We start from the raw sequence: 25,966 nt of genomic DNA on the forward strand, positions 1-25,966 counted from the left end.
CACCATCTGTGGCTGGAAACCCCAAAGGACCAGGAGATGCTGCTGTTCCTGTCCTTGCACTATTCGATGGGGAAAGCCTGGCATGGAGAAGGTTTTTTGGGACCATCTCCTGGTCTGGCTATGCCTCCAAGGCGCCGGGCACAGGCACAGGAGGCAGCCACCCAGGGCAGAGGTGGCTGGGGATGTCAGAGCAGCCTGGCAGAGCTTTCACCTGATCCCAATTCCTTCCCCAGCTGCTGGAGGGTCTGACGCTGAGCAAAGCTGGCCACAGCGGCCATCCTCCTCTGCGGAGAGGGGGGGATCCCCCTCGGAGCCGGGATAGGTGTGACCGCAGACATCTCCCTCCTCCGTCTCCCCGGGGAGAGAACCCAGCGTGGGCAGCCAGATGCACCGCGTCCCCTTTTCTTTGGGTTCATTTGCATATATTGTAGCTATTTGGGGAGGCGAAAACGATTTTGAGAAAGTCTCATCACCCCGCATGACGAATCCCTGCCGTTCGTCACCCTTCCGACGTGACCCCCTTCTCGCCGGTCACATTCCAGGATAAAAACAACCCGAAGCGGAAGAAAGAGCAGCCACAAACCCCAGAAACAAATGAGGAGCTGGAAAAACTTGAAGCACCCACAAGGAATTTTAGTTGGTTTTTTGTGTTTTTTTTTTTTTTTTTTTTTTTTTTTTTTTTTTTTTTTTTTTTTTTTTTTTCCCAAAACTCTTACTGGCTCCCTACGGCTTCTCCTCGGGGTGGAGAGTAGGTGCCTGTCCCACCGCTTTTCCCCGTTATTGCCAAGCCAGGCTTTTCGCAAAGAGCCGCTGCTGCCGGGAGAAGCCGTGTCCGCCTGCTCTTTGTCAGCGGCACAGCCCGCTGCGGCCGCACTGGGATTTTCTCGCCTTTCCTCCGGCTCAGCGCTCCCTTTGGAAGTGTTTGTGGCAGTGTCTGAATAACCTAATTTAGAGCTCGTTAGACGCGGAGGGTTTTGGCAGCGGCCGGAGCCGGATGGAGGGACGCGGCTGGCCGGGAGCGGCGGCTTTGGCAGCTCCTCCTGGATATTCGCATGCGGAGCAAACAGGGCTGGGAGAGAGTCCTGCGGAGAGGAGCCAACCTCTTCCCTCCTCGGGAGCACTGGATTAACACCGGCTGGTGCTTCCTCACTCATCTTTCTGTCCTTCCCGGGCACCAGAGCATCGCCTTCCCCTCCCCAGTGTCCTTTCCCACACGTCTTGCCCAGCTCCGGTTTCCCCAGACTAAACACCCACCAGGCTATTTAAGCCTTTCACTCTTTCCAGGCAGGCGGCGGGATTTGGGGATTCGCAGCTCCCCGGAGTGGGCGGGTGGGTGTTCCCGTTGTCCAAATGATGCACTGACAGGCTGGGGAGGCACCCAGGGTCCCGCGTCCTGGGATCGGAACACAGGGATGGGGAACCCGCACGGTGCTGATACCCCGGAGTTTTTCCTCAGAGAACTGCGGGATTTCTTTGCTGGGAAGGTGCACCTGAAATCTTAAACACACCCAAACACCCTGATTTAAATTGACAGACAGAGGCAGGTCTGGCCTCCGTGTCCCTCCATCCTGACTGTCACAGTGTCCCCGGGAGGGGGGAGTTCTGGGGGGCTGCTCGGTCCCTCGGATTTGGGAAGACAACAGACCCGCTCTGAGTCACCGGGTGAAATCCTGCCGATTGCTTCCAGCTGTGCTATTGCAGCGGGCTCGTCCCAGAGGAGAAAACAGCCCTGGGAAGCTGGGAATTCTGCCGAGAGCCGCGGGCTCGTCCCATGGGGGATCCAGGGGCTGCAGCCACCTCCTCCCGCTGCGTTTCGGGGGGCTGCAATCCTGCCAGGTCTGCCAGGGGGAGGAAAACAACGGGAAAGAAAGCAGCCCCGGGGGTGGGAAGGCTTTGGGCAGGAAGGGGGCTATGGAGCAACGCTTCCCAGTTGCACAAGCCCTGCCCGGAGTAGGGGTTGTCCCAGCTGTGGGATGATCGGAACGGGCAAGGAAAGTGTTTGGGGCTCGGTGGTGTTTCCAACGCAACCAAGGGAGAGTCCCTGGGCGGCTGCACCACACGCGGCCCCGCGGCGGGATCCGGGCACGGGGGGGAGTCGGGAGGGTGCCGGTGGGTGCAGGGAGTTGCGGGAGAGTGTCTGGGATCAGGGCAACGGCAGGGAGAGCAGGAGGGGATCACCTCTGGGTTGGGGAGGAAGAGTGGGTTGAAGGGGGAGAGGGAAGGAAAGAAGGAAAGGAAGTTTCAGGAAAGGAAATGAAAGAAAATTTCGGGAAGGGAAAGGAAAGGGGAAAAGAAAGAAGGAAGAAGAGGAAAAGAAAGAGGAAAGGGAAAAGGAAAGGAAAGGGAAAGGAGGCAGCTGTGCGTGTGTGAGGGTTCAGGCGTGTGCATGTCTGGGCTGTCTCTGATCGTCACCTGTGGGTGCCGGGCTGTGCCACCCGTGGGTGTGAGCAGGGACCACCGGGGGGGTGCGGGGGCACAGGGAGGGGTCCTGCTGTTCCGCGGGTGCGTGTCCCGGTGCGCAGCCCCGCGCGGGCGGCAGGCGGCGGCAGCGGGCAGCCGGGATCGCTGGAATCGCCGGACGCGGGACCATCCCCGCTCCCCGCCCCATCCATCCCCTCTCATCCCATCCTTCCCCGCCCGGCAGCGCTGCCGAGCGATGCCAGACTTGTCCCGAAGCCGCAGCTCCTTGGCTTCCCTCCTCTCCTCCTTTCCTTCTTCTTTTTCTTCCCTCTCTGCTCTGGTGAGACCCCTCCCTGCAGAGCTGCCTCCAGCTCCGGGGAACAACAGAAGGACATGGAGCTGTTGGAGCAAGTCCAGAGGAAGCCATGGAGATGCTCCGAGGGCTGGAGCCCCTCTGCTCTGGAGCCAGGCTGGGAGAGCTGGGGGGTTCACCTGGAGAAGAGAAGGATCCAGGGAGACCTGAGAGCCCCTTGCAGGGCCTAAAGGGGCTCCAGGAGAGCTGGAGAGGGACTGGGGACAAGGGGGAATGGCTTCCCACTGGCAGAGGGCAGGGTGAGATGAGATACTGGGAATTCTTGGCCATGAGGGCAGTGAGGCCCTGGCACAGGTTGCCCAGAGAAGCTGTGGCTGCCCCTGGATCCCTGGAACTGTTCCAGGCCAAGCTGGATGAGTGTTGGAGCAACCTGGGCTAGTGGAAGGTGTCCCTGCCCATGGTAGAAGTTGGAACTGGATGAGCTTTAAGGTCCCTTCCAACCCAGACCCTTCTAGGGTTCTGTGATCCTTCTTGCCTTCTTTCCTTCCCTCTTCCTTCTTTCATTCCTCACTACATGGCAAAAATTCTCAGGAGAACTAGAAGCTCACTTTAACAGGAGAAGGATCCTGAACTGAAAAAAAATTAAATAACATAGCATGAAAAATGACAATAATTAAATGCAAGCAGGCTGGTTGGCTGCTTTAGGCTGGTGAAGCCCACATGTGTGAGGACTTACAACCCTCTGAACCTCCGTGGGTCCGCAGACCCTGGCCTGGGCGGAGGAGGCCGCTCCCAAATGTGCTGCCCATGTGTTTTGCTGTTTCCCATTGAATTTTCCAACTACCCCGAGCCCTCTTGTCCCCATTTAGCCGGATCGCTCAGCCCTAAAATCCCTTTCAGCATGGAACGCCGCCGGGGCTGCATCCGTCTTCAATTTAAAGAACAAATCCTCCCGCCTCCAGCGGGAGCTGCTCCGTCCTCTGCCGGGGAGGGGGGGCCGGGCGACCTCGGCACTGCTGGGGGGCTGGATTTTGGTCACGGCAGATGGAAGGGACACGTGTCGGGAGAGAATAACCTCTTCACCCGGCCCGGAGAGGCTCCGCGGGACAAAGGCTGGCAGGAGAGCCGGAGCCTGGAAAATGCGGCTGGAAAGCATGTTTGCTCGGGGAGGCTGTCAGTGGGAGACAAAGGCAGGAAGCAGATAAAGCAGGGAACGAGGCTAATTGCTGGGATTAGTCACCCCGGAGCGCTCGGGGGCTGCAGGGGTCAGGGCTGGAGGCCCAGGGAGGTCGGGCGAGGAGAGAGATGAGCTGGAAAGAGGTTTTTGGGGAGAGCCTGGGATTTGTTAGAGCCATGGGAAGGGCTGAACCCCATCCCTGATGGTGCTCCCAGGGCAAGCCATGGGGTCCCAGCTCCCCTGGGAGCTGGTCTAGTGGAAGGTGTCCCTGCCCATGGCAGGGAGGTGGAATTAGATGGGCTTTAAGGTCCCTTCCAACCCAAACTATTCTGGGTTTCTGGGATTCTATGACTCCCTGCCCACTCCAGGATCGGGAGAAGCTGGGCAGATTTCAGGGGTACCTAATCCATACAGCAAATAAAGCCTAATCCTGCAGCAAACTCTTAATTCAGGATATAAACATCCAGGGAAGAGCCTCAAAGCTGCAGCAGCTCAGGCCAGGGTGTGTTGGGATCAGAGCCCTGGGATGGGGCAGGATTGGACCTGTGTCAGGGGCGGTTTAGGTTGGATATTAGGAAAAGGTTCTTTCCCTAGGCATTGGAACAGGCTCTCCATGGAAGTGGCCACAGCCCCAAAGCTGCCAGAGCTCCAGGAGTGTTTGGACAATGCTCTCAGGGATAGAGTGGGATTGTTGGGGTGTCCTGTGCAGAGCCAGGAGTTGGACTCGATGATCTTGTGCATCCCTTCCAGCTCAGGTAATTCTGTTTTTCTGTGCTATCAGGAGTGATGGGGCCAGGCAATCTGTGTCTGCTGTGCTTTGTGCTGCAGGGAAAAACACAGGACTCCTGGAAACATAGGTTGATGTTATCTTTACCATGAATCCACTCCCTCCTGATGGATGGACGCTCCCAGCCCCAGCACAAACCCCTCTGGGCTCCCCTGCCTGGCAGACGAAATCCCCTCTGCCAGGGAATTTGCTGGAGCCTGGACCAAATATGGAGCTTGTGGCTAATCCTGGGGGGAAACAGGGAGCAGGAATCAGTCAGTGTCAGGCACAGTTGTGAGCTGTGTGCTGAGCTCCTGGAACACCGGCAGTGCGGGGGGCTCCCGGGGATCCGCCGGCTCATCCGGCAGCTGCCGTAGCAAAAACAGTTTGCAGCAATATTTAGAGAGAGGAAGGAAGGAAGGAGAGCCCTAGAGATTAAAAAAAAAAACACAACAACCCTCTTTTCTTTACCTTTATGTCTTAAAATGCATTCTGAAACCTGGAGCAATTCTTTGGGCTGAGGCTCAGATGTCTCAGAAAGCTTTTCCATGAGGGAGTGATGTTTCCATCCAGTGAGTCTTCAGCTCTCCAGGGCACTGGGAGATCCAAGCTCCACTTTCCAGCTGGGAGGACTCAGCAGCTTTAATTCGTAGAGTCCTAGAATGGTTTGGGTTGGAAGGGACCTTAAAGCTCATCCCATTCCAAACCCCTGCCTTGGGCAGGGACACCTTTCAATAGAACAGGTTGCTCCAAGCCCAATCTAGCCTGGCCTTCCTTCTCTCCATGCACTGAAACACTTCCCGTGTTTCTTCTCAGTCCAAAGTGCCCAGGGCCAAGAAACCCTCCTCTTTCTATAAAAACCTTGGTTTTCCACACTGTGGACTCGTGTGTGGTCCACACTCCATCTTCCCAGCTCTCCATAAGTACAACCTCTCTCCCAGAACATCCCTGATACCCCGGGCAGAAAGATCTGTGCTGGGTGGCAGCTGGAGCGTGTGGGATGGAGCCTGAGGATGGAAATCGCCTGCAGCAGGGGTGGATATCCCTGAGGATGCACCTCAGCAAGTCCTGATGTGCCTCCTGGTCCATCCCTGGACCCCCCAGGAAGGGTGTCCCTGCAGTGGGCTGGAGGGAAAAAATGGTGAGTCATGAAGCGAAGCTGAGTCAAGGAATCGAGACCAAACTTAATGAGAACCGTTCCCAAAAATGGAGATGTCGAGAGCTGGGTGGGAATCTGTCCTGCTGTCACAGCTTCCCTGCTGTCAGCACCCTGTGGGATGCTCCTGGGAAAGGAAACAGCCGCAGGGAAGGCAGTGAGCCCAGCCAGGAGCCAGGGATGGGATCAGCGGGAGAGATCCCTTGACACGGCCCGAGGGAAGTGGAACCACCCCACAGGAGGGGCACGACCACCCAGTGATTCCCCCTTTGTCCCTGACACAATGCAGAGGTTGTTCCTGCTGTTGGAAAGCTGGAAACCACCAACTGTGGATTCTCAGATGGTTCGTGAGGGTTGAGCTCAAACTGAAGGCCGTGCCCAACTTCTGGGGCAAGAGGGCACTTCATGGGGTCTCTCTTTATTTTGTCTGGTTTTATAGATTTTCAGAGATGCTGCTGTGAGGTTGGGCTGAGTTTATCTGACAGATTCCAGTTATTAAGGATGCAGGGATTTTCTTTCTACAACTCCCTGGCAGGAGGCTGTAGCCAGGTGGGAGTCGGGATCTTCTCCCTGGTAACAAGTGATGCATGAGAGGAAGCGGCCTCAAGTTGTGCCAGAGGAGGTTTAGATGGGATATTAGGGAAAATTTCTTCCTAGAAAGGGTTATCCAGCCCTGGCACAGCTGCCCAGAGCAGTGGAGAAGTTTCTGTCCCTGGAGGGATTTAAAAGCCCTGTGGATGTGGCACCTGGGGACATGAGGCCAGTGGTGGCCTTGGCAGTGCTGGGGGAATGGTTGGACTGGATGATCTTAGAGGGTTATTCCAAACTAAACAAATCCCTGATTCTACAAGGAGGAACCCCACAGACATCTCTCTTTCTTAGACCATGAATCCAGAACACTTGTGTGTGCTGATCCAGGGAGCTCAGGGGTGCTCTGTGAGAGCCCTTTCCTGCCAGGACCAAGGGGTTGTTCAAGGCACTGGTTTGTGGCCCTTCCTGCCAAACAGCCTGACCTTGAGCAGGACTGGTTTCCAACATCCAAGAGGAGAAATGCTCCAAGGGCATTATTACTGTGACCCACTAACCCAGCTGGCAACGGGACACTGCCCACAGAGCCCTGCTCTCATCCCAGCCCTGCTCCTCCCCAAACATCCCGAAACGCCGAACGGTCCCGGTGCATCCTGTGAGCCTTTGCTTGCTGCTGCACTCCCAGCCCCGCTCCCGTCACCGGGAATCACTCTTCCTTTCCCGACTGCCCCAGGAGAGATTCACGTTTCCTGCTGCTTCCCTTATCTCTGCCGGCCGCAGCTCAGCGATCCCAGGGCTGCCAGGCTTGGGAAAGAAGGGGCTGCCGGGATTTCCTGCCTGGAGCAGCCTCTGCACCAGGGATTCCTCTGCCCTTCCTCGTCCTCGCTGGGAGCCCAGGGTGAGGACGAGCCTTCAGCAGGGCAGGGAGGTGCCGGCCCCTCCACCCCCCGGCAGCCACATCTGGCAGGAGCATGAGGAGTGGTTTGTCCTGGTTTTCCCTTTTTAGCAGAGAGAGTTGGGAGTGTCCAAGGTGGGGGGGTGGGAGGGTGGTGTCTTCTGGGTCAGGCCAGATCCATCCCCAGCCCCATCCCACAGAACATCCTCCATCTCCTCCAAATTCAGCACATCTGTTTCTGCCCAAAATGCTGCCCAGTAAATGCCTATTGATTGTTTTGTTTTGTTGTTTTTGTTTTTTTTTTTTTAATGCCCAAGCTGTGGGAAGGGATGAACCCTGCAGCCAAAGGCTCTGCCAAGGCACATGGAAGTGATTACCAGGATCAGTCCCTGCAAGCACCTCCTTTCCCAGCACATGGTGTGGGTGAGAACAGCCTGTCCCTGTCCCCACCGATATCCCTGTCCCCATCCCCATCTTCATCCTCATTCCCATCCCCATCTCTATAACTATTCCCATGCCCATCCATATCCCCATCCTTGTCCCTTTCCCCATCTTCATCCCCATCCTTATACCCATCCTCACTGTTGTCCCCATCTTCATGATCATCCCCATCCCAATGCCCATCCCCATCCCTATCTATCCCGATTCCCATTCCCATCATCATCCCTGACCGCATCCACATCATGGTCCTTATCCTTACCCCCATTCTTATGTCCTTCCTCTTCTTCATCCCTGTCCCCATCCCTGATTCCACCCCCATTCCCACCAAGGCCCCCAGCTGCTCCCAAAGCCACAGGGATGCCTGTGCCAGCAAGACTCTGCTCCCAAGGCCAGGGCATGACTCCAGCTCTTCCCAGATGCCTCTTTTTTAACTGACTGGTGCCAGTTTGGCTCAGGAAGTTGGGAAAAGACACTTTATCCTTAAGACTGCAGAAAGCCTGGCAGCTCCTCCTTCCCATTGGCAGAGGATCCTCAGGGCCCATGGTTTGTATTTTCAACAGCCCCCAACCATCCCTTGGAGCAACAAGGTTCTCTTCCCTTTCTCCCCCTTCTCTCCTGCTCCCTCTGCCCGTTGCCACCTCCAAGGTGCCACCAAATGCCGCCAATGCCCATGAGAGGGACATCCCAGCTGGGGTTTCACCAGGCACAGGGGCTGCCGGCCCCTCACGGCTCCCAGTTTCCCTGGAGAGCCCTGGGAGGTGTTCGAGCTTCAAAGAAAAGCCACTTTTTGGCACGGGGAACTCCTGGAAGGCTGCGGATTGTGTCCAGCTGGCCTGGACCCCACTCGAAGCCCTAATGGTTTTCCATGGCCAGGCGGAGCGACTCCTTCCAAGGGCTGGAGCCGGCCAGCTGCCTGCAGCCGAGAGGGCAGCAGCCTCTCTGGATGTGACCCCCACGGTCACATTCCCTGGGACAGCCGGGCTTCCAACCAGCTTGGTCCCAGCGTGGCTGGGAGCTGCTCTCCAGGATGACCGGGATGCAGTGGATTGCACGCTGCCCGGGATGGAGGGGACAGGAGCCACAGTGGTAAATCCCTGTCGCTGCAATAGATGGGGTGGAGGGTGTCCAGCTGCTTCCCATGTGAGGATTCCTGTCGGGAATGCCATGAATGTGTCCCTGATTTATTTCTCTCGACAGCCCACAGGGGTTTGACACTTCTCTCCTTGTTATCTGGCATTCCTCGGGCATGTATACATCTCGGGACAGATGCGATACTCCAGGCCAGGGAAGTGGGAAACTCTCCAGGAAGCTGGAGCCGAGCTTTTGGCTGCTCCCAGCCCGGATTTCCAGGAGCACTCATTGAGTCCAGCTGCCTGGGGTTTGAGCTCGTCCTTTCCTCCACCACTGTGGGTGCTCCCGCCCCAGCACCCCAAACCAAAGGCAGGGAACCCCTCCTTGGATCCGCTGGTCACTCTAGACCTCTCCGGGAGGGGATGATGGATGACGGGATTGAGAAAGGATAAACAGCGGTGACCCCGCGCCCGGCTCTGCGTGCGTGGGGGGCCTCTCGCTGACGACTTGCCAGTGGAGCTGCACGACACATTTTGGCCGGTGGCTGTCCCTGTCCTCCCCCTGCGTGTCCCCTGTGGGTGAGGAGTCACGTTTCTTCCCGGCTCCAGGGAGAGGGATCCGAGGGAGCGAGCGGGGAGCGGCCAGCGCCTCCCGCCCACGCCGCGGCCCCGGCCCCGGCCCCGACCCGGCTGGATGCGGGCCCGGCCCCGGGGGCGTTGCAGCGAGGCGGGGGGCGCGGGGCTCCGGGGGGCGCTGGGGCGCGAAGAGGGGATCCCACTCTCCTTCCCCAGGAGGAGACTTCCCAGGGATGCCCTCCCGGGATGCCCCCTCTGGGTACCCGGTGGTACCCGGTTCCCCCCCGGGATGCCGGTACCGGCCCGGGGACGCGGGGGATGCGGTGTGGGGGCGGGCAGCGACCCGGGACGGATTTTGGGGTGAGACCCGATTGGTCGGGGTCGGAGCCAGGGGGTCCAATGGCTGCACGGCCGAGGCTTGGCCACACCTCTCTCGGGCCACGCCCCGCCGGCTCAGGTTCCCTCCGCCGGGCCGGGGCTGCCCCGCAGGGTCCGTCCCGCTCCGCTCCGTCCCTGCGCTCCGGTTCGCCCCGTCGGGTGCGCTCGGCGCCGTCGGGTGGGGGTCCCGCGGGCCGGCGGCGGGATGCGGGTGGTGGCGGCGGTGCTGGCGGCGGTGCTGGCGGTGGGGGCAGCCCTGCCCCGCCCGGGGCTGCTCCCGCACGGCCCGGCCCGCGGCGATGCCCGGCTCCGGCCCGGGGATGACGAGAGCTCGCCCGCGGTGCCGCTCCGCCGCGCCCTGCGCCTCTACGGCCGCACCGCCCGCCGCCTCTACGTGAGTCCCGGCTGGCCCCGGCCCCGCTCCCCTCCCCTGCCCTGCCCTCCTTCCCCCCGACCGCCCTTCCTCCCAGTCCCCCTTCCTCCTCTCCATCATCTCCCTCTGTCCCTCCATCTTCCCTCCTCACCGCCTCTCCACACTCTATCCCCTTCTCCCTCCATCCCTCCGTGTCTCTCCGTCTTCCCACTCTCCATCTCTCTGTCCCACCATCCCTCCTCCCTCCTTCTGGCTTTTCACCCCTCCGTCTTTCCATCCCGCTTCCCACTCACCCCCTTCCTCCCCAGCCTTTACACCCCTTCCTCCTTCCCCCCCAAACCCTGCCCCTCCACGTGCGTCTTTTCTGTCCCACCGCACGTGTCTCTTCTCCACCCACCCCTTTCCTCCATCCATTTGCCCCCTTCCCGGTGTCTCCGGCTGCGGAGGAACAAGAGGGCTTTCTCCTTCGCAGCTGTTCCTGCCAGCAGCGGCTGCAGCTGGGATGGCCCCTGAGCTGCAGCTCCCTGGGGGACGGAGAAGCCCGAGGTCTTTGTTTTCTCCCCGTGGCCGGATGGGGCCACGCGGCCTCAGGGCTCTCACTCCACCCTAGGATGGGGGGGGACACGGCGGGGGGGACCGGGTGTGGTGGCACCTCTGCAGCCCCTGAGCACCCTGCCCCGCTCTCCCTGCAGGTGGGGACCAACGGGGTCATCTCCACCCAGGATTTCCCCAGGGAGACCCAGTACGTGGATGACGATTTCCCCACAGACTTCCCTGTCATCGCTCCCTTCCTGGCCGACCTCGACACCTCCGGGGACAGAGGGAACATCTACTACCGGCAAGATGACTCTCCGGACGTGCTGGACCAGGCTGTGGGATACATCCAGGCTGGGTTCCCCCGCACTGCCGGCTCCTTCATGCCCACCAATGCCTTCATTGCCACCTGGGAGGATGTGGGTGCTTACCAGGAGCTCTCCCAGAACACCGAGCCCTCCACAAAGGTGAGGCCAAGGGGCTGAGCTTCGATTTCCCACCCTGCATGTCATGGGAGGACGAATCTTCCTCGTGTAGCACCCAAAATGCTCTGTCTCTTCTTTCTGGGTGGTGGGTCCATCTGTCCATCCTTGGGTGGGCACCAGGAGAATAAGGGGCTTTTCCTCTCTGCTCAGAGCTGTGGCACTGTTGGCTTTGCTGGTGGGCAGGAGAGGTTTAGAGATTGCCTTCAGCTCTGTGGTTGGATGTGCTCTTACAAGGGCATGGAGTGACAGGATGAGGGGGACTGGCTTCAAATTGATTGGATTAGATGTTGGGAAGAAATTCTTGGCTGTGAGGACAGTGAGGCCCTGGCAGAGGTTGCCCAGAGGAGCTGTGGCTGCCCCTGGATCCCTGGAAGTGTCCAAGGCCAGGTTGGACGGGGCTTGGAGCAACCTGGGCTAGTGGAAGGTGTCCCTGCCCATGTCAGGGAGTGGAATGAGATCATCCTTAAGGTCCCTTCCAACCCGCACCATTCCAGGATTCAATGATTCTTTTCAGGCAAAGCTCTCCAGTGCTGGTGGCTCTGGATTTGCAGGGGCAGCTGGGAGAAGCCATGGCTCAGCTCCATGGTGCTCCTGACCTTTACCAGTGGCTCGGGGCTGGTCCTTCCTTCTGCCCCTGTGCTGATTGTGCTGCTGGCGAGGAACTGGCTTCAGAGTTTCCACCATGGGTTGATTTTGTGCCTGGAAAACAAGCTCATAGGTGGTCTGCCAGGTCGAGGAGGTGACCTGTGCTCTCCACCCGCGGGGCTGATAAGGCTCCTGCGTGGGTGGACCTACAGCGCTGCCTTTCCCCGAAAACGCCGGGACATGAGGTGTCACACCAGGCTGATGACGTGCTGAGGAGGTGACAGTGACGCTCTGCCAGCAGGATGGACTCCTTGGAACGAGCTGGATATGATGAGCTGCAAGAGGAAAAGTGGTGATGGGCACCCGGGGCTGTGTGATGGGTGGCGGGCTCTCGCCGTGGTGGGGTGGGCTGATCCCAAAGCCCATCAGCAGCCACCAGGTCCCCATGGACCACCAGGAGCCATCCCTACCATCCATTCCCCCACTCCAGGGCCCTTCAGGAGCGGGTTGCTGAGAGAGAAGCCAAGCAGGGGAAGAAACCGAGGTTTGGAAGGAAACAAGGCACATTTTTTCCTCTAATTTAAAACTTGGGAAAACAGCTGAAGAGATGCCATCAGGGGCCTCACAGTGACCTCCCGGCCATCGAAAACGCAGCCTCCTCTTCTTTTCTCTTCCCAATTGTTTTTTGGTTTTTTGTTGGTTTTTTTCCCCTCTCTGAGAAGTTGGATCAAGTTTTAAAATGAAAGTGGTCTCGTTTGGAAACGAGCAGCTCCCGGGGAAAGCTTCATTTGAGACTCGCTGAAGTGCAGCTTCTGCCTGTGCTTTGCTGAGCTCCCCCTTAGCCAAAACTGCTGAGAACCTCCCCAGACACCACTTTTTTTTTTCTGACCAAATGTGGCACTTGTGGAAACGCTGCCCTCCTGCTGCTCGGAACCAGGATTGCCTCCGGAGCCTTTCCCCCCTGCTTTGGAAAGTCGCAGCTCATCCTCTTTGAGCCTCAAAAGCAGAAACCTGAGTTAAGGCAGGGGTGTAGGGAACCCCCTGCTTCGGGGGTCCTGCCTATGTTGGGGGGGGTCTGGCAGCTCTGTGGCAGCGCCCTGTCCTCTCCAGCTCCTTGGGACACGCTCGTAGTCCCTGCAGTGACGCCTTCCCGGGCTGCAGAGCGGGACAAGAGCTGACCCCGCTTCTGCAGGGGCAAGACTTGCCCTTTTGGGCTGGAATTTGCCCTTTTGTAGCTCTTTGCCGGGAGCAGCCGGGGGCTTCCCTCCTCCCCACACACTCCTTCCCTCCATCCCACCGTGCCAGCACATCGATGTCACCCACCGCGTCCCCCCTCGCCACCCGCCACAGGGCGAAACGAGCCCTGCAGCTGCTGCTGTGATTCGGCTGCGTGGGGGAGGAATCCAACCCCGGCTCTGTGTGTGTGTGTGTGTGTGTGTTTGGGGGGGTTATTCCCTCCCCCTCTTCCCAGCGTTTTGGCCGCCTTTTCGGGGTCTCTGAATGCCTGAGTGTGCGGCGTGCACAACAAGGCTCTTTATGTCCCCGCGGGGCTGCCGGGAAACCTCGCGATGCCCCGGGGACCCCAAAATCGGGGCTGGTGCTGCGGGGACGGCGTGGGGGGAGCCCCCCAACCCCTCCCTCCTGCTGCTCTGGGGAGGGGGGAACCGGCAGTTTAATCATTTTTCCTTCACTCGGGCGCCGTTCCCTGTGCGCTGCTTGCAGGGCTACCACTGCCTGCTCGTGGTTATTTAGTGGGGTGGCAGGAGCTGTGTGGGGTTGGTTTCTCTGCATTTGGGGTGACCACTGGGTGTGTGTGTGGTGGGGGGTTCTCCGGAGGGCTGGGCTGGCTCCCCATCCGTGGGTTGTTGCCATGATCCCGCTCCCTGGCACGGCCCCAGGGCTGGCAGGGCTGGCAGGGCAGGCGGCCAGCGTGCCTATAGCGGGATGTATGGGTGTGGGGAAGCCGGGAGCACAGGCGTGTTTTTTCCGGAGGAAACCAGGCTAAAATTGTTCTCCGGGAGAAGCGGGGGGTGCGGGTTTTCCTTTGGTGCTGATGGGATGGGGGGGAGGCTGTTGGTGTCAGGGGGAGGGAAGCAGCAGTGAGGGGCTCCCAGGCATCAGCACCAGCCCGGTGCAGGGGTTACATGGCCAGGGATGCTCCAGGGCTGTCACCTCCCTGTGTGACAGCTCCAAGGGGCACCCCTGCATGGAGGGGGTAGCCTGGTTGTGCCGTGGGATTCTGTGAGGATGTTGAGCATCTTCCCGGGATGTTGCATTTGGGCTTTAGCTGTGCATGAGCAGGAGTGATAAAAGAATGGTTTGGGTTGGAAGGGACCTTAAAGATCATCTTATTTCAACCCCTGCCATGGGCAGGGACACCTTGCACTATCCCAGGTTGCTCCAAGCCCCATCCAACCTGGCCTGGAACACTTCCAGGGATCCAGGGGCAGCCACAGCTTCTCTGGACAACCTGTGCCAGAGCCCCACCACAGTCACAGGGAAAAGATTCTCTCCAGTATCCCATCTCACCCTGTCCTCTGGCAGTGGGAAGACATTCCCCTTTGTCCTGTTCCTCCAGTCCCTTGTCCAAAGTCCCTCTCCAACTCTCCTGGAGCCCCTTCAGGCACTGGAAGGGGCTCTAAGGTCTCCCTAGAGCCTTCTCTTTTCCAGGCTGAACAATCCCAGCTCTTCCAGCCTGGCTCCACAGACGTGCTCTCTCATGGAGAGCTCTTTTGGGGTGCATCCCCACGCTGTTGTGTGTGGGGAGTTGCCTGTCACACCCTTGGTCTCCATCCCATCTGTCCTGCACTGGGGTCTTCCTGCCCTTCCATGACATCCGTCTGTCCCTCCCTCCCTTTGGCAGCTCAACACCTTCCAGACAGTCATAGCCTACAGCGACAAGGACACCTACACCATCTTCCTCTATCCCCACGGCGGCCTCCAGTTCCTGGGGACGCGGCCCAAGGAGTCCTACAACGTCCAGCTGGAGCTGCCAGCCAGGGTGGGCTTCAGCTGGGGGGATGGTGACGACCCGAAGAGGGATGGGCTGTTCCACAGCCTGGCCAGCAGCGAGGAGGCTCTGAGGAACCTGGAGCGGTGAGCGGTGCCAGGGGGAGCTCTGTGGGATGCGCAGGGAGAGCAGGGTCACCTTCTGCCTGCCCTGGAGCCTTTTAAAGGCTGGAAGAAGGAGGGGAATGAGCTTGGAGTTGCTGCATTTGGGGTCCCAGAGGGGTGGTGTGGAGCACCCTTTGGGGTGGGTTTGCCAGCACGGCTCTGATGGATGTTCATGTGTCTGCAGGGAGAGCAACACGGGGGTACCTGGAGTGTGGGTCTTCCATGTGGGCAGCGTGGACCATGTGGAGCCAGGAGGCAGCGAGGGACTTGGTCCTGGAATGCCGCAGAGCCTCTCTGCGCATCCTGATCCCGACTACGCCCGCACGCTCGACAGCCATGCCGACCACGCGTCCACAGAGCTGCCGGCGCAGCATCCCAGCCACGGATCCCGCACCCCAGTGCTCCTGGGCTTTGTCCCTGAGAGGAGGGACGCCCAGGAGCGGGGCCGCCGGCTGTACCCCGACGGGGACGGCGGCCCCCAGCAGAGCTACTCCACCAACCCCTCCTCCTACAGCTCCGGCCAGCACGGCGTCGGCGTGGAGGAGGACGTGCATTTCAACCCCGATGGTGAGCGGCCACAGCCCCTCCAGTGACCCAGCAGGGACAATGACCCAGCAGGGGCAGTGACCAAATGGGGACGATGACCGAATGGGGATGGCTCGTGGCGGGTGGCTCTCTAAAAAAGGCCCCTCGCTCCAAGTTCATCCCTTCCCAAGCAGCTGGGGCTGGAGTGAGCGTGGGTTGGAATCACCCCTGCAAAGCTGCTGCCCTTCCAGCTCCTCTGCCTCCAGCCAAATCCTGCTGCCAAGGGGCTGCTGGAGCCATGCACCCCTGCCTGCTGGGTTTGCCAGTGGAAAAGGAGGGAAGCTTATGGGGTGGGATGCTCAGGGGGCAGGTCCTGGCACAGGGACAGGGTCGGCCTTTCCGCCCTCCCTGCCACCAAGCCAGCTGTGGAGCCACCATGGCACGTGCCTGGCGGAGCAAAGCCCCGTCCCCAGCCGACTGTCTCCCAAAAATACCCGGGAATTTGATCTCCTGCCCTCTGTCAGATCCGCCTGAAATCAGGCAGCAGGTTCCAAACCCTCCACCACCTCCCTGCGTCCCGGGTGACTTCCTTGGGAACCACTGCCAGCTGGCCTGTCTCCCAGCGGTGTTTCTGGGGCAAGGCGGGCGGGAACGGGAGCACCCTGAGAAGGTGGTGTTCCGAGGGGTGTCTCCGCCACCTCGCCCCCAACCCTTTTCCTCCTGCCCCCAAGTGTTCACCTACAGCGCCTCCAGCAAGGAGACGTGTGCCCAGCACCACGGGAGCTGCTCCCCTCACGCCTTCTGCACCGACTACGCCACCGGCTTCTGCTGCCACTGCCGGGCCACCTTCTACGGCAACGGGCGGCAGTGCCTGCCCGAAGGTACGCGGGGCGGGCGGCGGGGACGGGCAGCCCCTGCCTGGGTGGCCACTGCCAGGGGTGCCCGTCTCCCTGCCCAGGGGCCGTGCATCGCCTCAACGGGAAGGTGAGCGGGAGCCTGGCGGTGGGACGGGCGTCCGTGCGCTTCCAGGACGTGGACCTGCACGCCTACATCGTGGGCAGCGACGGCAGGGCCTACACGGCCATCAGCGGGGTGCCCCAGCCCGCTGCCCGCGCCCTCCTGCCCCTCCTGCCCGTCGGGGGGCTCTTTGCCTGGCTCTTCGCCCTGGAGGAGCCCGGCTCTGAGAACGGCTTCAGCATCACTGGTGAGCTGGGATCTGGAGCATGCCAGGGCTCCGAGGGAGGTGACTCCGAGGGAGTGATGTGTGGCCTGGGGTGGGTGATGAGGGGCTCAGGGTGGCTCCAGGGCTCCTCCAGCCTCCCCAGGTTCCGCTGTGCAGGATGTGCAGGGGGAGCAGAGTGACCTTCTCCAGGCCCTGGAGCCTTTTAAAGCCTGGGGGAAGGAGGGGAGTGAGCTGGGGGTGCTGGGCTGCGTCGGGGAGCTCAGCCTCACATGCACTGGAGCTGCATTTGGGGTCCTGGAGGAGTGGTGTGGAACAGGAATGGTATCTCTGGGGTGAGTTTTCCAGCACAGCTGTCATGGACGTTCATGTGTCTGCAGGGAGAGCAACGTGGGGGTATCCAGCTCGTATGGATCTTCCACCTCATGGGTGTGCTGGCAGGGTGGGGAGGGATGCCTTGGGGTTGTAAGTCCCTAAAAATCCTAAAACCCTTAAAATGATGCCTGTTTCCTTTTCCTTGTCCAGGCGCTGAGTTCACCCAGAGCCTGGAGGTGACCTTCTACCCCGGGGGGGAGACAGTCCAGGTCACTCAGACAGCCGAGGGCCTGGGGCCGGACAATTACTTGAGCCTCAAGACCCACATCCAGGGAGAGGTGCCATTTCTCCCAGAGAACGTCACTGTCCACATCACCCCCTACAAGGAACTCTACTACTACTCCAGCTCAGGTAAGACCTGAGTTCAGCTTCACCTGGGCTCAGTTTCTCGCACTCCGTCCCTGCCTGCCCCAAAAGACACCCGGGACACAGCAGCGCTGCTTTTCCCCACATCCCACGGGGGGTTTTTCCTTGCCTTCCGCCAGCCGTGATGTCCTCGGGCCAGCGGGAATACGTCGTGGCCGCGGGAACGGCCAACCAGACCTTGTCCTACCGCCTGCGGCAGAACATCACCTTCTCCGGGTGCCCGCACTCCCGCCTGCCCGCGCGGCAGCAGCTCAGCGTGGCGCGCGCCTTCGCCCTCTACGACGGCCAGGAGCACGTCCTGCGCTACGCCCTGGCCGCCCGTGTTGGCTCAGCACAAGGTGGGTGCTGATCCAGGGTGAAACTCCCCCCATCCGAGGGATGCTGGGTTCTCCTGCCTGCCCCCACAGAGTGCGGCACGCTCGCTTTGCCCGAAAACAGCCGAAAGAGAGGGGGCCTCGTTGCAGTTACAACTTCCTTGTGAGGGGAAGAGGAGGGGCAGGCACTGATCTCTGCTCTGTGGTGAGCAGTGGCAGGAGCGGAGGGGATGGCCTGAAGTTGTGTCAGGGTGGGGTTAGTCTGGGTGTCAGAAAGAGGTTCTTCCCCCAGAGGGTGGTTGGCACTGAACAGGCTCCCCAGGGCAGTGGGCACAGCACCAAGGCTGCCAGAGCTCCAGGAAGGTTTGGATGATCCTCTCAGGCACAGGGTTTGACTCTTGGGGATGGACCTGTGCAGGGCTGAGGTTTGGACTTGATGATCTTTGTGGGTCCCTTCCAGCTCAGCATATTCTGTGATTCTGTGATTCTGTTTCCCAAGCAGTTTGAACCTCAGCACTCCTGCCATGCTGGGGATTGCATACAGGGTGGCGCTGGGTGGTGTGGCCATGGTTCCCTGCGTTGGAGCTGCGAGTGATGCCTACATCAGATACAAGTGGGAATGGGTCACTCCCTGTGCCTCCCAGACCTCTTCTTCCTCCCCTAACATCCCTCTGTGCCCACAGATGGTGCCGGGAATCCCGCGGTGAACCCGTGCCACGATGGCACACACGGGTGCGAGGCACCAGCGCGCTGCCAGCCCGGAGCAGGGATGGAGTTCACGTGTGAGTGCCCGCCTGGGTACCGCAGAGATGGACGGGGCTGCCGAGGTGAGCGGGGCTGGGAGCGGGCACTGGACTGGGGGTACTGGTGGACCCCGTCACCCATCGGGCACCATGGTGGTGGCCACAGACATTTGGGATGCTGGGATGTGCCACGGCATTGCAGCACTTGTGGTCTCCTGGAGCTTCACCAGGGATGTGTGGGGGAAACTGAGTCAGGGTGCTGGGGTTGCCTGGGGAAGCGCTCCAGGAGCATCGTGGGGATGGAGGACGTGGCAGTGCAGGGCAGGATATTCCCACCCAAGACCAGGAGCAGCCAGACTCCAAAAACAGGTGCCTTCCGTGTCTCCCTGGCTCTAGATGTGGACGAGTGCGCCGAGGGCCTGAGCCAGTGCGGCCCCTTCACCGTGTGCCTGAACGTGCCGGGCACTTACCGGTGCGAGTGCCGCAGCGGGTACCGGCCGGCGGGGGACGGGCAGGCGTGCGTGCGTAAGTGCCAGCCCTCGGTGTGGGGTCTCCCCGACTCCTGTGCCCCGCAGACGTGCCCCCTGTCATCGTTCCCCCACCTGTCCCCACAGCGCTGGCCCCGGCGAGCGACCCCTGTGAGGACGGGCGGCACCCCTGTGCGCCGGGGGACCGTGCGCGGTGCCTGTCCCGCGGCGACGGCCGCGCCAGCTGCGAGTGCCTCCCCGGCTACACCGGCGACGGCATCCACTGCTCCGGTACGTGGGCGTGGGAGGAGCCACGGGGCTCCCACACTACCGGCGTGCCCCGTCCCGGCTGATCCCGTCTTCCCTGTGCGCAGACGTGGATGAGTGTGCCGAAAACCCGTGTCACCCCGCTGCCGTCTGCTACAACACACCGGGCTCCTTCACCTGCCGGTGCCGACCCGGCTACGAGGGTGACGGCTTCCAGTGCACGTATGGTACGGGTGCCCACTCACCTCCACGCCCTCTCTGTCCCGGGGCACCTTCCCCGGCCTCACTCTCCTGTTTTTTGGCTTCCCAGCGGCGGGAGGGAACCCACAGCGGCTGACACCCTGCCAGCACGAGCAGATGTACCCGCGGGAGGTGCCACCGGGCCCCTCGCCCGTGGGTGGCAGGCACGTGCCCCAGTGCGACGAGGAGGGTCGGTACCGGCCCCTGCAGTGCCACGGCAGCACCGGGCACTGCTGGTGCGTGGACGCTGCCGGGCAGGAGATCGCCGGCACACGGACGGCACCCGGCACCACTCCCCCTCGCTGCGGGAGCCCAGGTCAGCGGCATCCCAGTGTTCTCAGGGGGAGAGGGGAGGTGGGTCGGGTCCTTTGGCATCTGGCTGGCATCCCAGTGGCATCCCAGTTTGGCCCAGGCACCAGCAGTGTGGGGACAATGGGGCCTCAGCAGAGGGGACCCACGAACTAAATGGCAGCAGTCTAAAACCCAGCACCTCAACACGAGGAATAACTTTCCACTGAGGGTGGCAGAGCACTGGAACAGGCTGCCCAGGGAGGGCGTGGAGTCCCCCTCTCTGGAGACGTTCCAAACCCACCTGTGTCACCTGCTCCAGGTGACCCTGCCTTGGCAGAGGGGTTGGGCTGTATAATCTCCAGAGGTCCCTTCCAATCCTAATAATTCTGTGACTCTGGGACCCTCTGCCCAACTACCCGTCTCGAGGCTTCCTTGCCGTGGCCTGGGGGCAGGGCACTGCCAAATGGTGCTCGGGGGGGCTCCTGGGTGTTTAGGGCACCCTGACCCACAGGGTTACAGCACACTGGCCATTGGAACACCTCCTGTGTCAAGCTGTGCTGGAGGGGACAGCCATGGGGTATCAAGGGGGCTGGAGAGGGGCAGCCCCAGCCCCCCTAGCCCAAGGGGTGCACCTACAGCCTGGGGTGAAGTGGGGCCAAACCCAGGTGCCACGTGGGTCCAGGGGAGCTGCGTGGCACCCCCTGATCCCAGAGTGGGGGAATTCGTTGCCGGCAGAGTCCATCCAGCAGCTGACGCCCTGCGAGCACGCCCGGATGTACCCGCGGGAGGTGCCACCGGGCCCCTCGCCCGTGGGCGACGGCCACGTGCCCCAGTGCGACGAGGAGGGTCGGTACCGGCCCCTGCAGTGCCACGGCAGCACCGGGCACTGCTGGTGCGTGGACGCTGCCGGGCAGGAGATCGCCGGCACACGGACGGCGCCCGGCACCACCCCGCCTCGCTGCGGGAACCCAGGTCAGTGCCCAGGCAGGGGGAGCATCCTCAGCATTGAGGGGCCACCCAGCAAGGAGAGGGGGACCCAGGGCTGCGGCAAAGCCCTGAGCCCCCAAGCTTCCACGTGTGGGGTGACTGTGGCTCTCCCCCCACCCCGTGCCAGAGCCCACGGAGCGGCCGCCCAGCATGTGCGAGCGCTGGCGGCAGAGCCTGCTGGAGCACTACGGGGGCAGCCCCCGCCGCGACCAGTACGTGCCCCAGTGCGACCCCCAGGGACACTTCACCCCGCTGCAGTGCCACGGGGACAGCGGGTACTGCTGGTGCGTGGACGAGAGCGGCAGGGAGATCCAGGGCACGCGCTCGGAGCCCGGCACCACCCCGCCATGTAAGAGCTGAGCGCCCCAAAGCGGCCCCTGCTGCCTCCTGCTCGCTCCCACACAGGTGTGGGGCTGAGCCGGCTCTCCCTGAGCCATCTCCCCCTCTCCCTGTTCCCGCTGTTCCCGTGACAGGTCTCCCCAGCGTCGCGCCACCCACCCTCCGGCCCTCGCCCCGGCCCGACGTGTCCCCACCGACCACGGGGACCTTCCTGCTCTACGCTCAGGGGCAGCAGATCGGATACCTCCCGCTCAACGGGACGCGGCTGCAGAAGGAGGCGGCCAAGACCCTGCTCTCCCTGCATGTACGGCATCCCCGGGGATGGGGATGGGGTGCGGGAATACAGGAGGGAGTTTGGGAATGGCTGGTGCTGCTGCTCTGTGTTTCACACCTCCCTGGATCACTTGTCTGAGCTGTTGTGGTTTGGGGGGGTCACCTCTTTAAGGTTGTTCTGGGGGGACATTGCCTGTGCTGCTTTGGTGCTGAGGTGGCACTTTGGACAAGGGCCTGGAGTGACAGGAAAAGAGGGAATGGCTTCCCACTGACAGAAGGCAGGGTTGGATGGAATATTGGGAAGGAATTCTTGGCTGTGAGGGTGGTGAGGCCCTGGCATAGGCTGCCCCAGGAAGCTGTGGCTGCTCCAACCCTGGTGTAGTGGAAGGTGTCCCTGCCCATGGCAGGGAGGTGCAACAAGATGGTCTTTAAAGTCCCTTCCAACCCAAACTATTCTAGAATTCTATGGAGAAGGAGGGTTCTCACCTCTCCCTCCACTCATCCCCAGCAGAGGGGCAGGTCAGGGACAGGTCCCAGACCTGGGACTGCCCACGAAGAGAAGGATCCTGGGTGCTTCCAAAGCTCCCCAAAGTAGGTCACAGCCCTGGGCTTCCAGCTGCACGGCTCTACTGCAGCCTTGCCTTTTCCCTTCCTCGGACTCCTCCTGGAATGTGGCCATGTGCATCTCCAGCCAGGCCAGACCAAGGGGGAGGAACGCTGAAAGCTGGGCCACGACCCTCCCTGCACCCCAGGGAATTAAACACTTTGCCAAGTATTCCCTCTCCCCATCCTGAAGGTCATTCCTGGGGCTGGCTTCGCTCTTGGAGCAGCCTCTCCTTGAGGCAGAAGGCTTCAAATCCATCTGGCCGTGGGTGTGTGCCTGCACCAGCTGGCCTAAAATCCTCTGCTGCAGGATTCCTCTGGGAGGGTGCAGTAGGAACCCGTCAGAGATGGGTTTTGCTGGAAAAAAATGGGATTTGAGTGTCATTCCCTATTGCTGCATCCTGCAGCGTGCGCCGGGCAGCTCCCACTGCCAGCAGGTGGGATAAGGATGCTCAGAGAGCCTCCTGGCAGGATTTCACCCCGTGTCCCTCTCCCAACCTTGCCAGGGCTCCATCGTGGTGGGGATCGACTATGACTGCCGGGAGAAGATGGTCTACTGGACGGATGTGGCCGGACGGACCATCAGCCGGGCGAGCCTGGAGCCAGGAGCCGAGCCGGAGACCGTCATCAGCTCAGGTGTGTCCCCCTCCCAGAGACACCTGCCCAAAGCCACATCAGCAGCTCCCAGCTCCGGGGCTGTCCCGTCCCTTGGGCTCCTCCATCCCCAGGGATCAGGCGGGCTGGGGGTGCTCTGAGGGATCCTGGAGTGGCGCTTCCCGAGCCGCTGAGCGTGGCCATCCCCCGGCAGGACTCATCAGCCCCGAGGGCCTGGCCGTGGACCACCTGCGCCGGGCCATGTTCTGGACGGACAGCGGGCTGGACAAGATCGAGCGGGCGCGGCTGGACGGCTCCGAGCGGCGCGTGCTCTTCGACACCGAGCTCGTCAACCCCCGTGCCATCGCCGTGGACCCCGTCCGAGGGTGAGCAGCGGCGGCTCCCGAGGGATTCGGGCACGAGGTGCAAGGGTCAGGCAGATGCAGCCACACCAAGGCCCCATCCTGACCCTGGGAGCAGCTCTCCCGCGCTGCACACCCCGCGGGAGGGGTTGGCTCTGTCCCCCAGCCCCGTTTTTATTTAGTCATTCAGGATCTGGCTGAAGCTGCTGTCTCAGTATCAGGATGGACATTGTTTTTTGAAAGCTCTGGAACGCTCCTGGCGTTTGGAAACACAAGCTGTGCCTCCAGGGTGCTGTTGGGATAACGAAATGTGCTACTCCTAAGGCTCGCCCTCGTCCGGGAGCTGCAGTTTGGGTCATAAACATGTTTGATATTGCTCTGCTTTGCTTTTAGGGATGTTTTCCTAATCAAATAAAGATGTTTCAGGCGCTGATAAGGGGAAAACCAGGCCTTGTTCCTGACAAGAACCAAACAAAGGGATAATCTCCTACCACTCCTTAACTGTTGTGTGTCCTGTTTGTGCATTATTTCCCAAGAAACCTTTACTGGACGGACTGGAATCGTGAAGCTCCCAAAATCGAAACTTCCACTGTCAACGGAGCCAACAGGAGGGTCCTGGTGCACACAGACATCGGGTTGCCCAACGGCCTGACGTTTGACCCCTTCTCCAAGCTGCTGTGTTGGGCAGATGCAGGTAAGGTGAGCTCCCCTGTTGTGCCAGGGGAGGTTTAGGTTGGATGTTGGGAGAAATTTTTTCATGGAAAGGGTTCGGAACAGTCATCGGAACAGGCTGCCCAGGGAACTGGAGGAGCCCCCTATCCCTGGAGGGATTTAAAAGCTGTGTGGATGCAGCACTTGGGGACTTGGGGCAGTGGTGGCCTTGGCAGTGCTGGGGGAACACTGGACCTGATGATCCTGGAGGGCTTTTCCAACCCAAATGATTTTATGATTCTACATCCTCAGGCTTAAAAGCTGTTTCAAGATGTAGTAAATCAGGAAAAGGTTTTTCATCCACAGGGTGGTTGGGCACTGAACAGGCTCCCCAGGGCAGTGGGCACAGCCCCAAGCCTGACAGGGCCCAAGGAGTGTTTAGACAAGGCTCTCAGGCACATGGTGGGATTTTGGGGGTGTCCTGTGGAGGACCAGGAGTTGAACCTGATGATCCTTACGGGTCCCTTCCAGCTCAGCATATTCACTGATTGTATGAAATACGAAGAACGCATTTGCTGGGGTGTTTTTTTGTGGTGTGATAAATACCTTGTGCTTGAACAGGCACAAAGCACCTGGAATGCACGTTCCCTGACGGCACGGGCCGGCGTGTCATCCAGAACAACCTCAACTACCCCTTCAGCATCATCAGCTACGCCAACCACTTCTACCACACGGACTGGAGACGGTGAGGGGGGAAAGCCACTCCCTGCGTGGCTGGGAATGCTGAGCTCCCTCCAACAGCAGGGAGCCACCCTCCATGACTCCCTGAGAGCAGCCTGGAGGGGTTTTGTGCCAGAGGGGGAAAGCAAAGGCTGTCCCCAGCCTGCTCCCAAGTCCTGGGGCCCCACCAGAGATCTCGTGGGTCTCTAGAAAGCTGAACGTGGGTTCAGCAACAGCCGCTTGTAAATCTCAGCACAGAGTTGTTTAGACACAGCCCCAGCTCTCTGGGAGGGACAGAAATAGTGGTGTGGTTTCTTTTTTTTTTTTTTTTTTTTTTTTTTTTTTTTTAAACTAAAACTTGGCCCAAGTCTCCAAATCTAGATTAGGGCAAAGCAGAGATTCTGTCCTCAGAGTTCCCTCTGCCCCGACACCCAAAGGCCTCGGCACCAGCAACTCGCCTCAGTTCCCACTCCAGCTGGAAGCTCTCAAAGCTCCCATCAAATCTTAGATTACAACAAACACTTAAGTGCTTGCCACGCTTGGAGGAGACTCTCAGGGAGATAATCTCTCCTTGGAAGGCTCTTTCTGCTGCTGCATCACCAGAGAGAAATGCACTGAATGAGCTGGAGGGAAGGTTTTATGGGGCAGATTTCTTTCCACTTGTCCTGCAGGTGTTCAGACTTTTAGCTGCCCCTGTTCTTAAATGCACATAGATGGGGGGTGGAAAAAACAAGTTTTATAGATGAATAAAGCACTTCTCCCCCTTTTTTCCCCAGGGATGGGGTGATAGCTGTGAATAAAGACACCGGCTCCTTCACCGATGAGTATCTTCCAGAGCAGCGATCCCACCTCTATGGAATAACAGCAGTTTATCCCTACTGCCCTGGAGGTAAAACCCACCCCCAAAACCCACCCCCTTGGGACTCTCTGATGGCTGCCTGACACACTCAAACTATCCACTTCCCCCCACAGCAAGGAAATAGCAACTCCCAATTCCAAGGAAATCAACGATCTTTGCACCCAGAAGAACTTCAGACCCAGAAAACCGTCCCTGCATGAGAAAGGGGGGAAAAAGCCCTCAACCAAGGCTAACTGAGCAACCTGCTTTCCTGCAAATAAGTTTTTTTTTTTTTTTTATGGTTATACCTCAAGACTTTACTACTGTATTTTTTTACCAAGTGGAAAACATTGATATATTACCAAAAAAAAAAAAAATGGTCCTGGGCATCTCAGGCCATTACTCGAACTCTTGCTTAATGCAAGAAGATTGAAAGTGTAGCTTTTGGTGGTTTTTTTTTTTTTAACTCAAATGTTTTATTTTAACGGAAGAAGAATGGATTAATTTTTAGTCGTTTCGACAATCTGACCAACAGGTCCTTTTAGCCAAAAAAAAAAAAAAAAAAAAAATTAAGTGCCTATGGGAAGCTTTGGATGCAGTATCTCCATGCTGGGTCTAAATAACCTCTAGCCCTGAAGACAAGAGACTGTGAGTGCTTCAGAAAAAAAGGTGCAGAACGGGGAATGTGATGTGGCAAAGGCATTGAAGATTTTTCCAGAAGATGATTCTGTGTTTTCACCACTGCCTCAATGCATGTCTTTTAGTATTTATATTAGAAGAATATGCTAGAATTGATCTGTTCATGCTTGTTGGTTCTTCCAAGTGCCTTCATAGACCTACCCAGTGTAGACCAATACATGTTCAGAAATACCCAGTTACCTTGTAATGCTTCACTTTTTCTAGGTTACTTCAATAATTGAATAAAGAGGTTGGTTTAAGTTTCCCTTTGGATTTAGTTTTTAAATATTTCAAGGGGTGTGTGTGTGGGGGGGGTGGGAAGCAGCAAGCAAGCCAGGAGCAAGCTGTTCACAGGGCAGGAC

At 59.6% G+C, this 25,966-nt stretch overlaps 3 protein-coding genes across 4 annotated transcripts in view; 2 read left to right on the plus strand and 1 right to left on the minus strand.

The window, feature by feature from the left end:
• Window positions 1–3,105, plus strand: part of GNPNAT1 (glucosamine-phosphate N-acetyltransferase 1) — a 152,159-nt gene extending 149,054 nt beyond the window's left edge. The window contains exon 7 of the transcript XR_007631515.1: window positions 3,056–3,105. The gene's annotated coding sequence lies outside the window, so the exon portion shown is untranslated. The remainder of the gene's footprint in view (window positions 1–3,055) is intronic.
• Window positions 1–25,966, minus strand: part of PSMC6 (proteasome 26S subunit, ATPase 6) — a 246,791-nt gene that overhangs the window by 121,863 nt on the left and 98,962 nt on the right. The gene's annotated exons all lie outside the window — the stretch shown is intronic.
• On the plus strand, window positions 7,632–25,869 carry NID2 (nidogen 2). Of its 2 annotated transcripts, none has more exons than XM_050336106.1 (22): window positions 7,632–7,658; window positions 10,766–11,074; window positions 14,541–14,773; window positions 14,976–15,358; window positions 16,048–16,197; window positions 16,275–16,520; window positions 17,022–17,222; window positions 17,357–17,575; window positions 18,235–18,378; window positions 18,691–18,819; window positions 18,909–19,052; window positions 19,136–19,255; window positions 19,339–19,584; window positions 20,295–20,531; window positions 20,674–20,895; window positions 21,020–21,189; window positions 22,268–22,397; window positions 22,570–22,741; window positions 23,254–23,411; window positions 23,990–24,113; window positions 24,865–24,977; window positions 25,061–25,869. In XM_050336106.1, the coding sequence occupies exons 1-22, from the start codon at window positions 7,650–7,652 to the stop codon at window positions 25,069–25,071; spliced, it is 3,870 nt and encodes a 1,289-aa protein (XP_050192063.1). In that variant the 5' UTR covers window positions 7,632–7,649; the 3' UTR covers window positions 25,072–25,869. The 2 variants fall into 2 exon arrangements, with proteins under 2 accessions (XP_050192063.1, XP_050192062.1); XM_050336105.1 differs by lacking the exon at window positions 7,632–7,658 and adding an exon at window positions 9,873–10,094.

This window comes from Myiozetetes cayanensis, unplaced genomic scaffold (genome assembly GCF_022539395.1).
Source record: "Myiozetetes cayanensis isolate MyiCay16 unplaced genomic scaffold, myiCay2020 scf6-25, whole genome shotgun sequence".
Taxonomy (NCBI): Eukaryota; Metazoa; Chordata; class Aves; order Passeriformes; family Tyrannidae; genus Myiozetetes; species Myiozetetes cayanensis.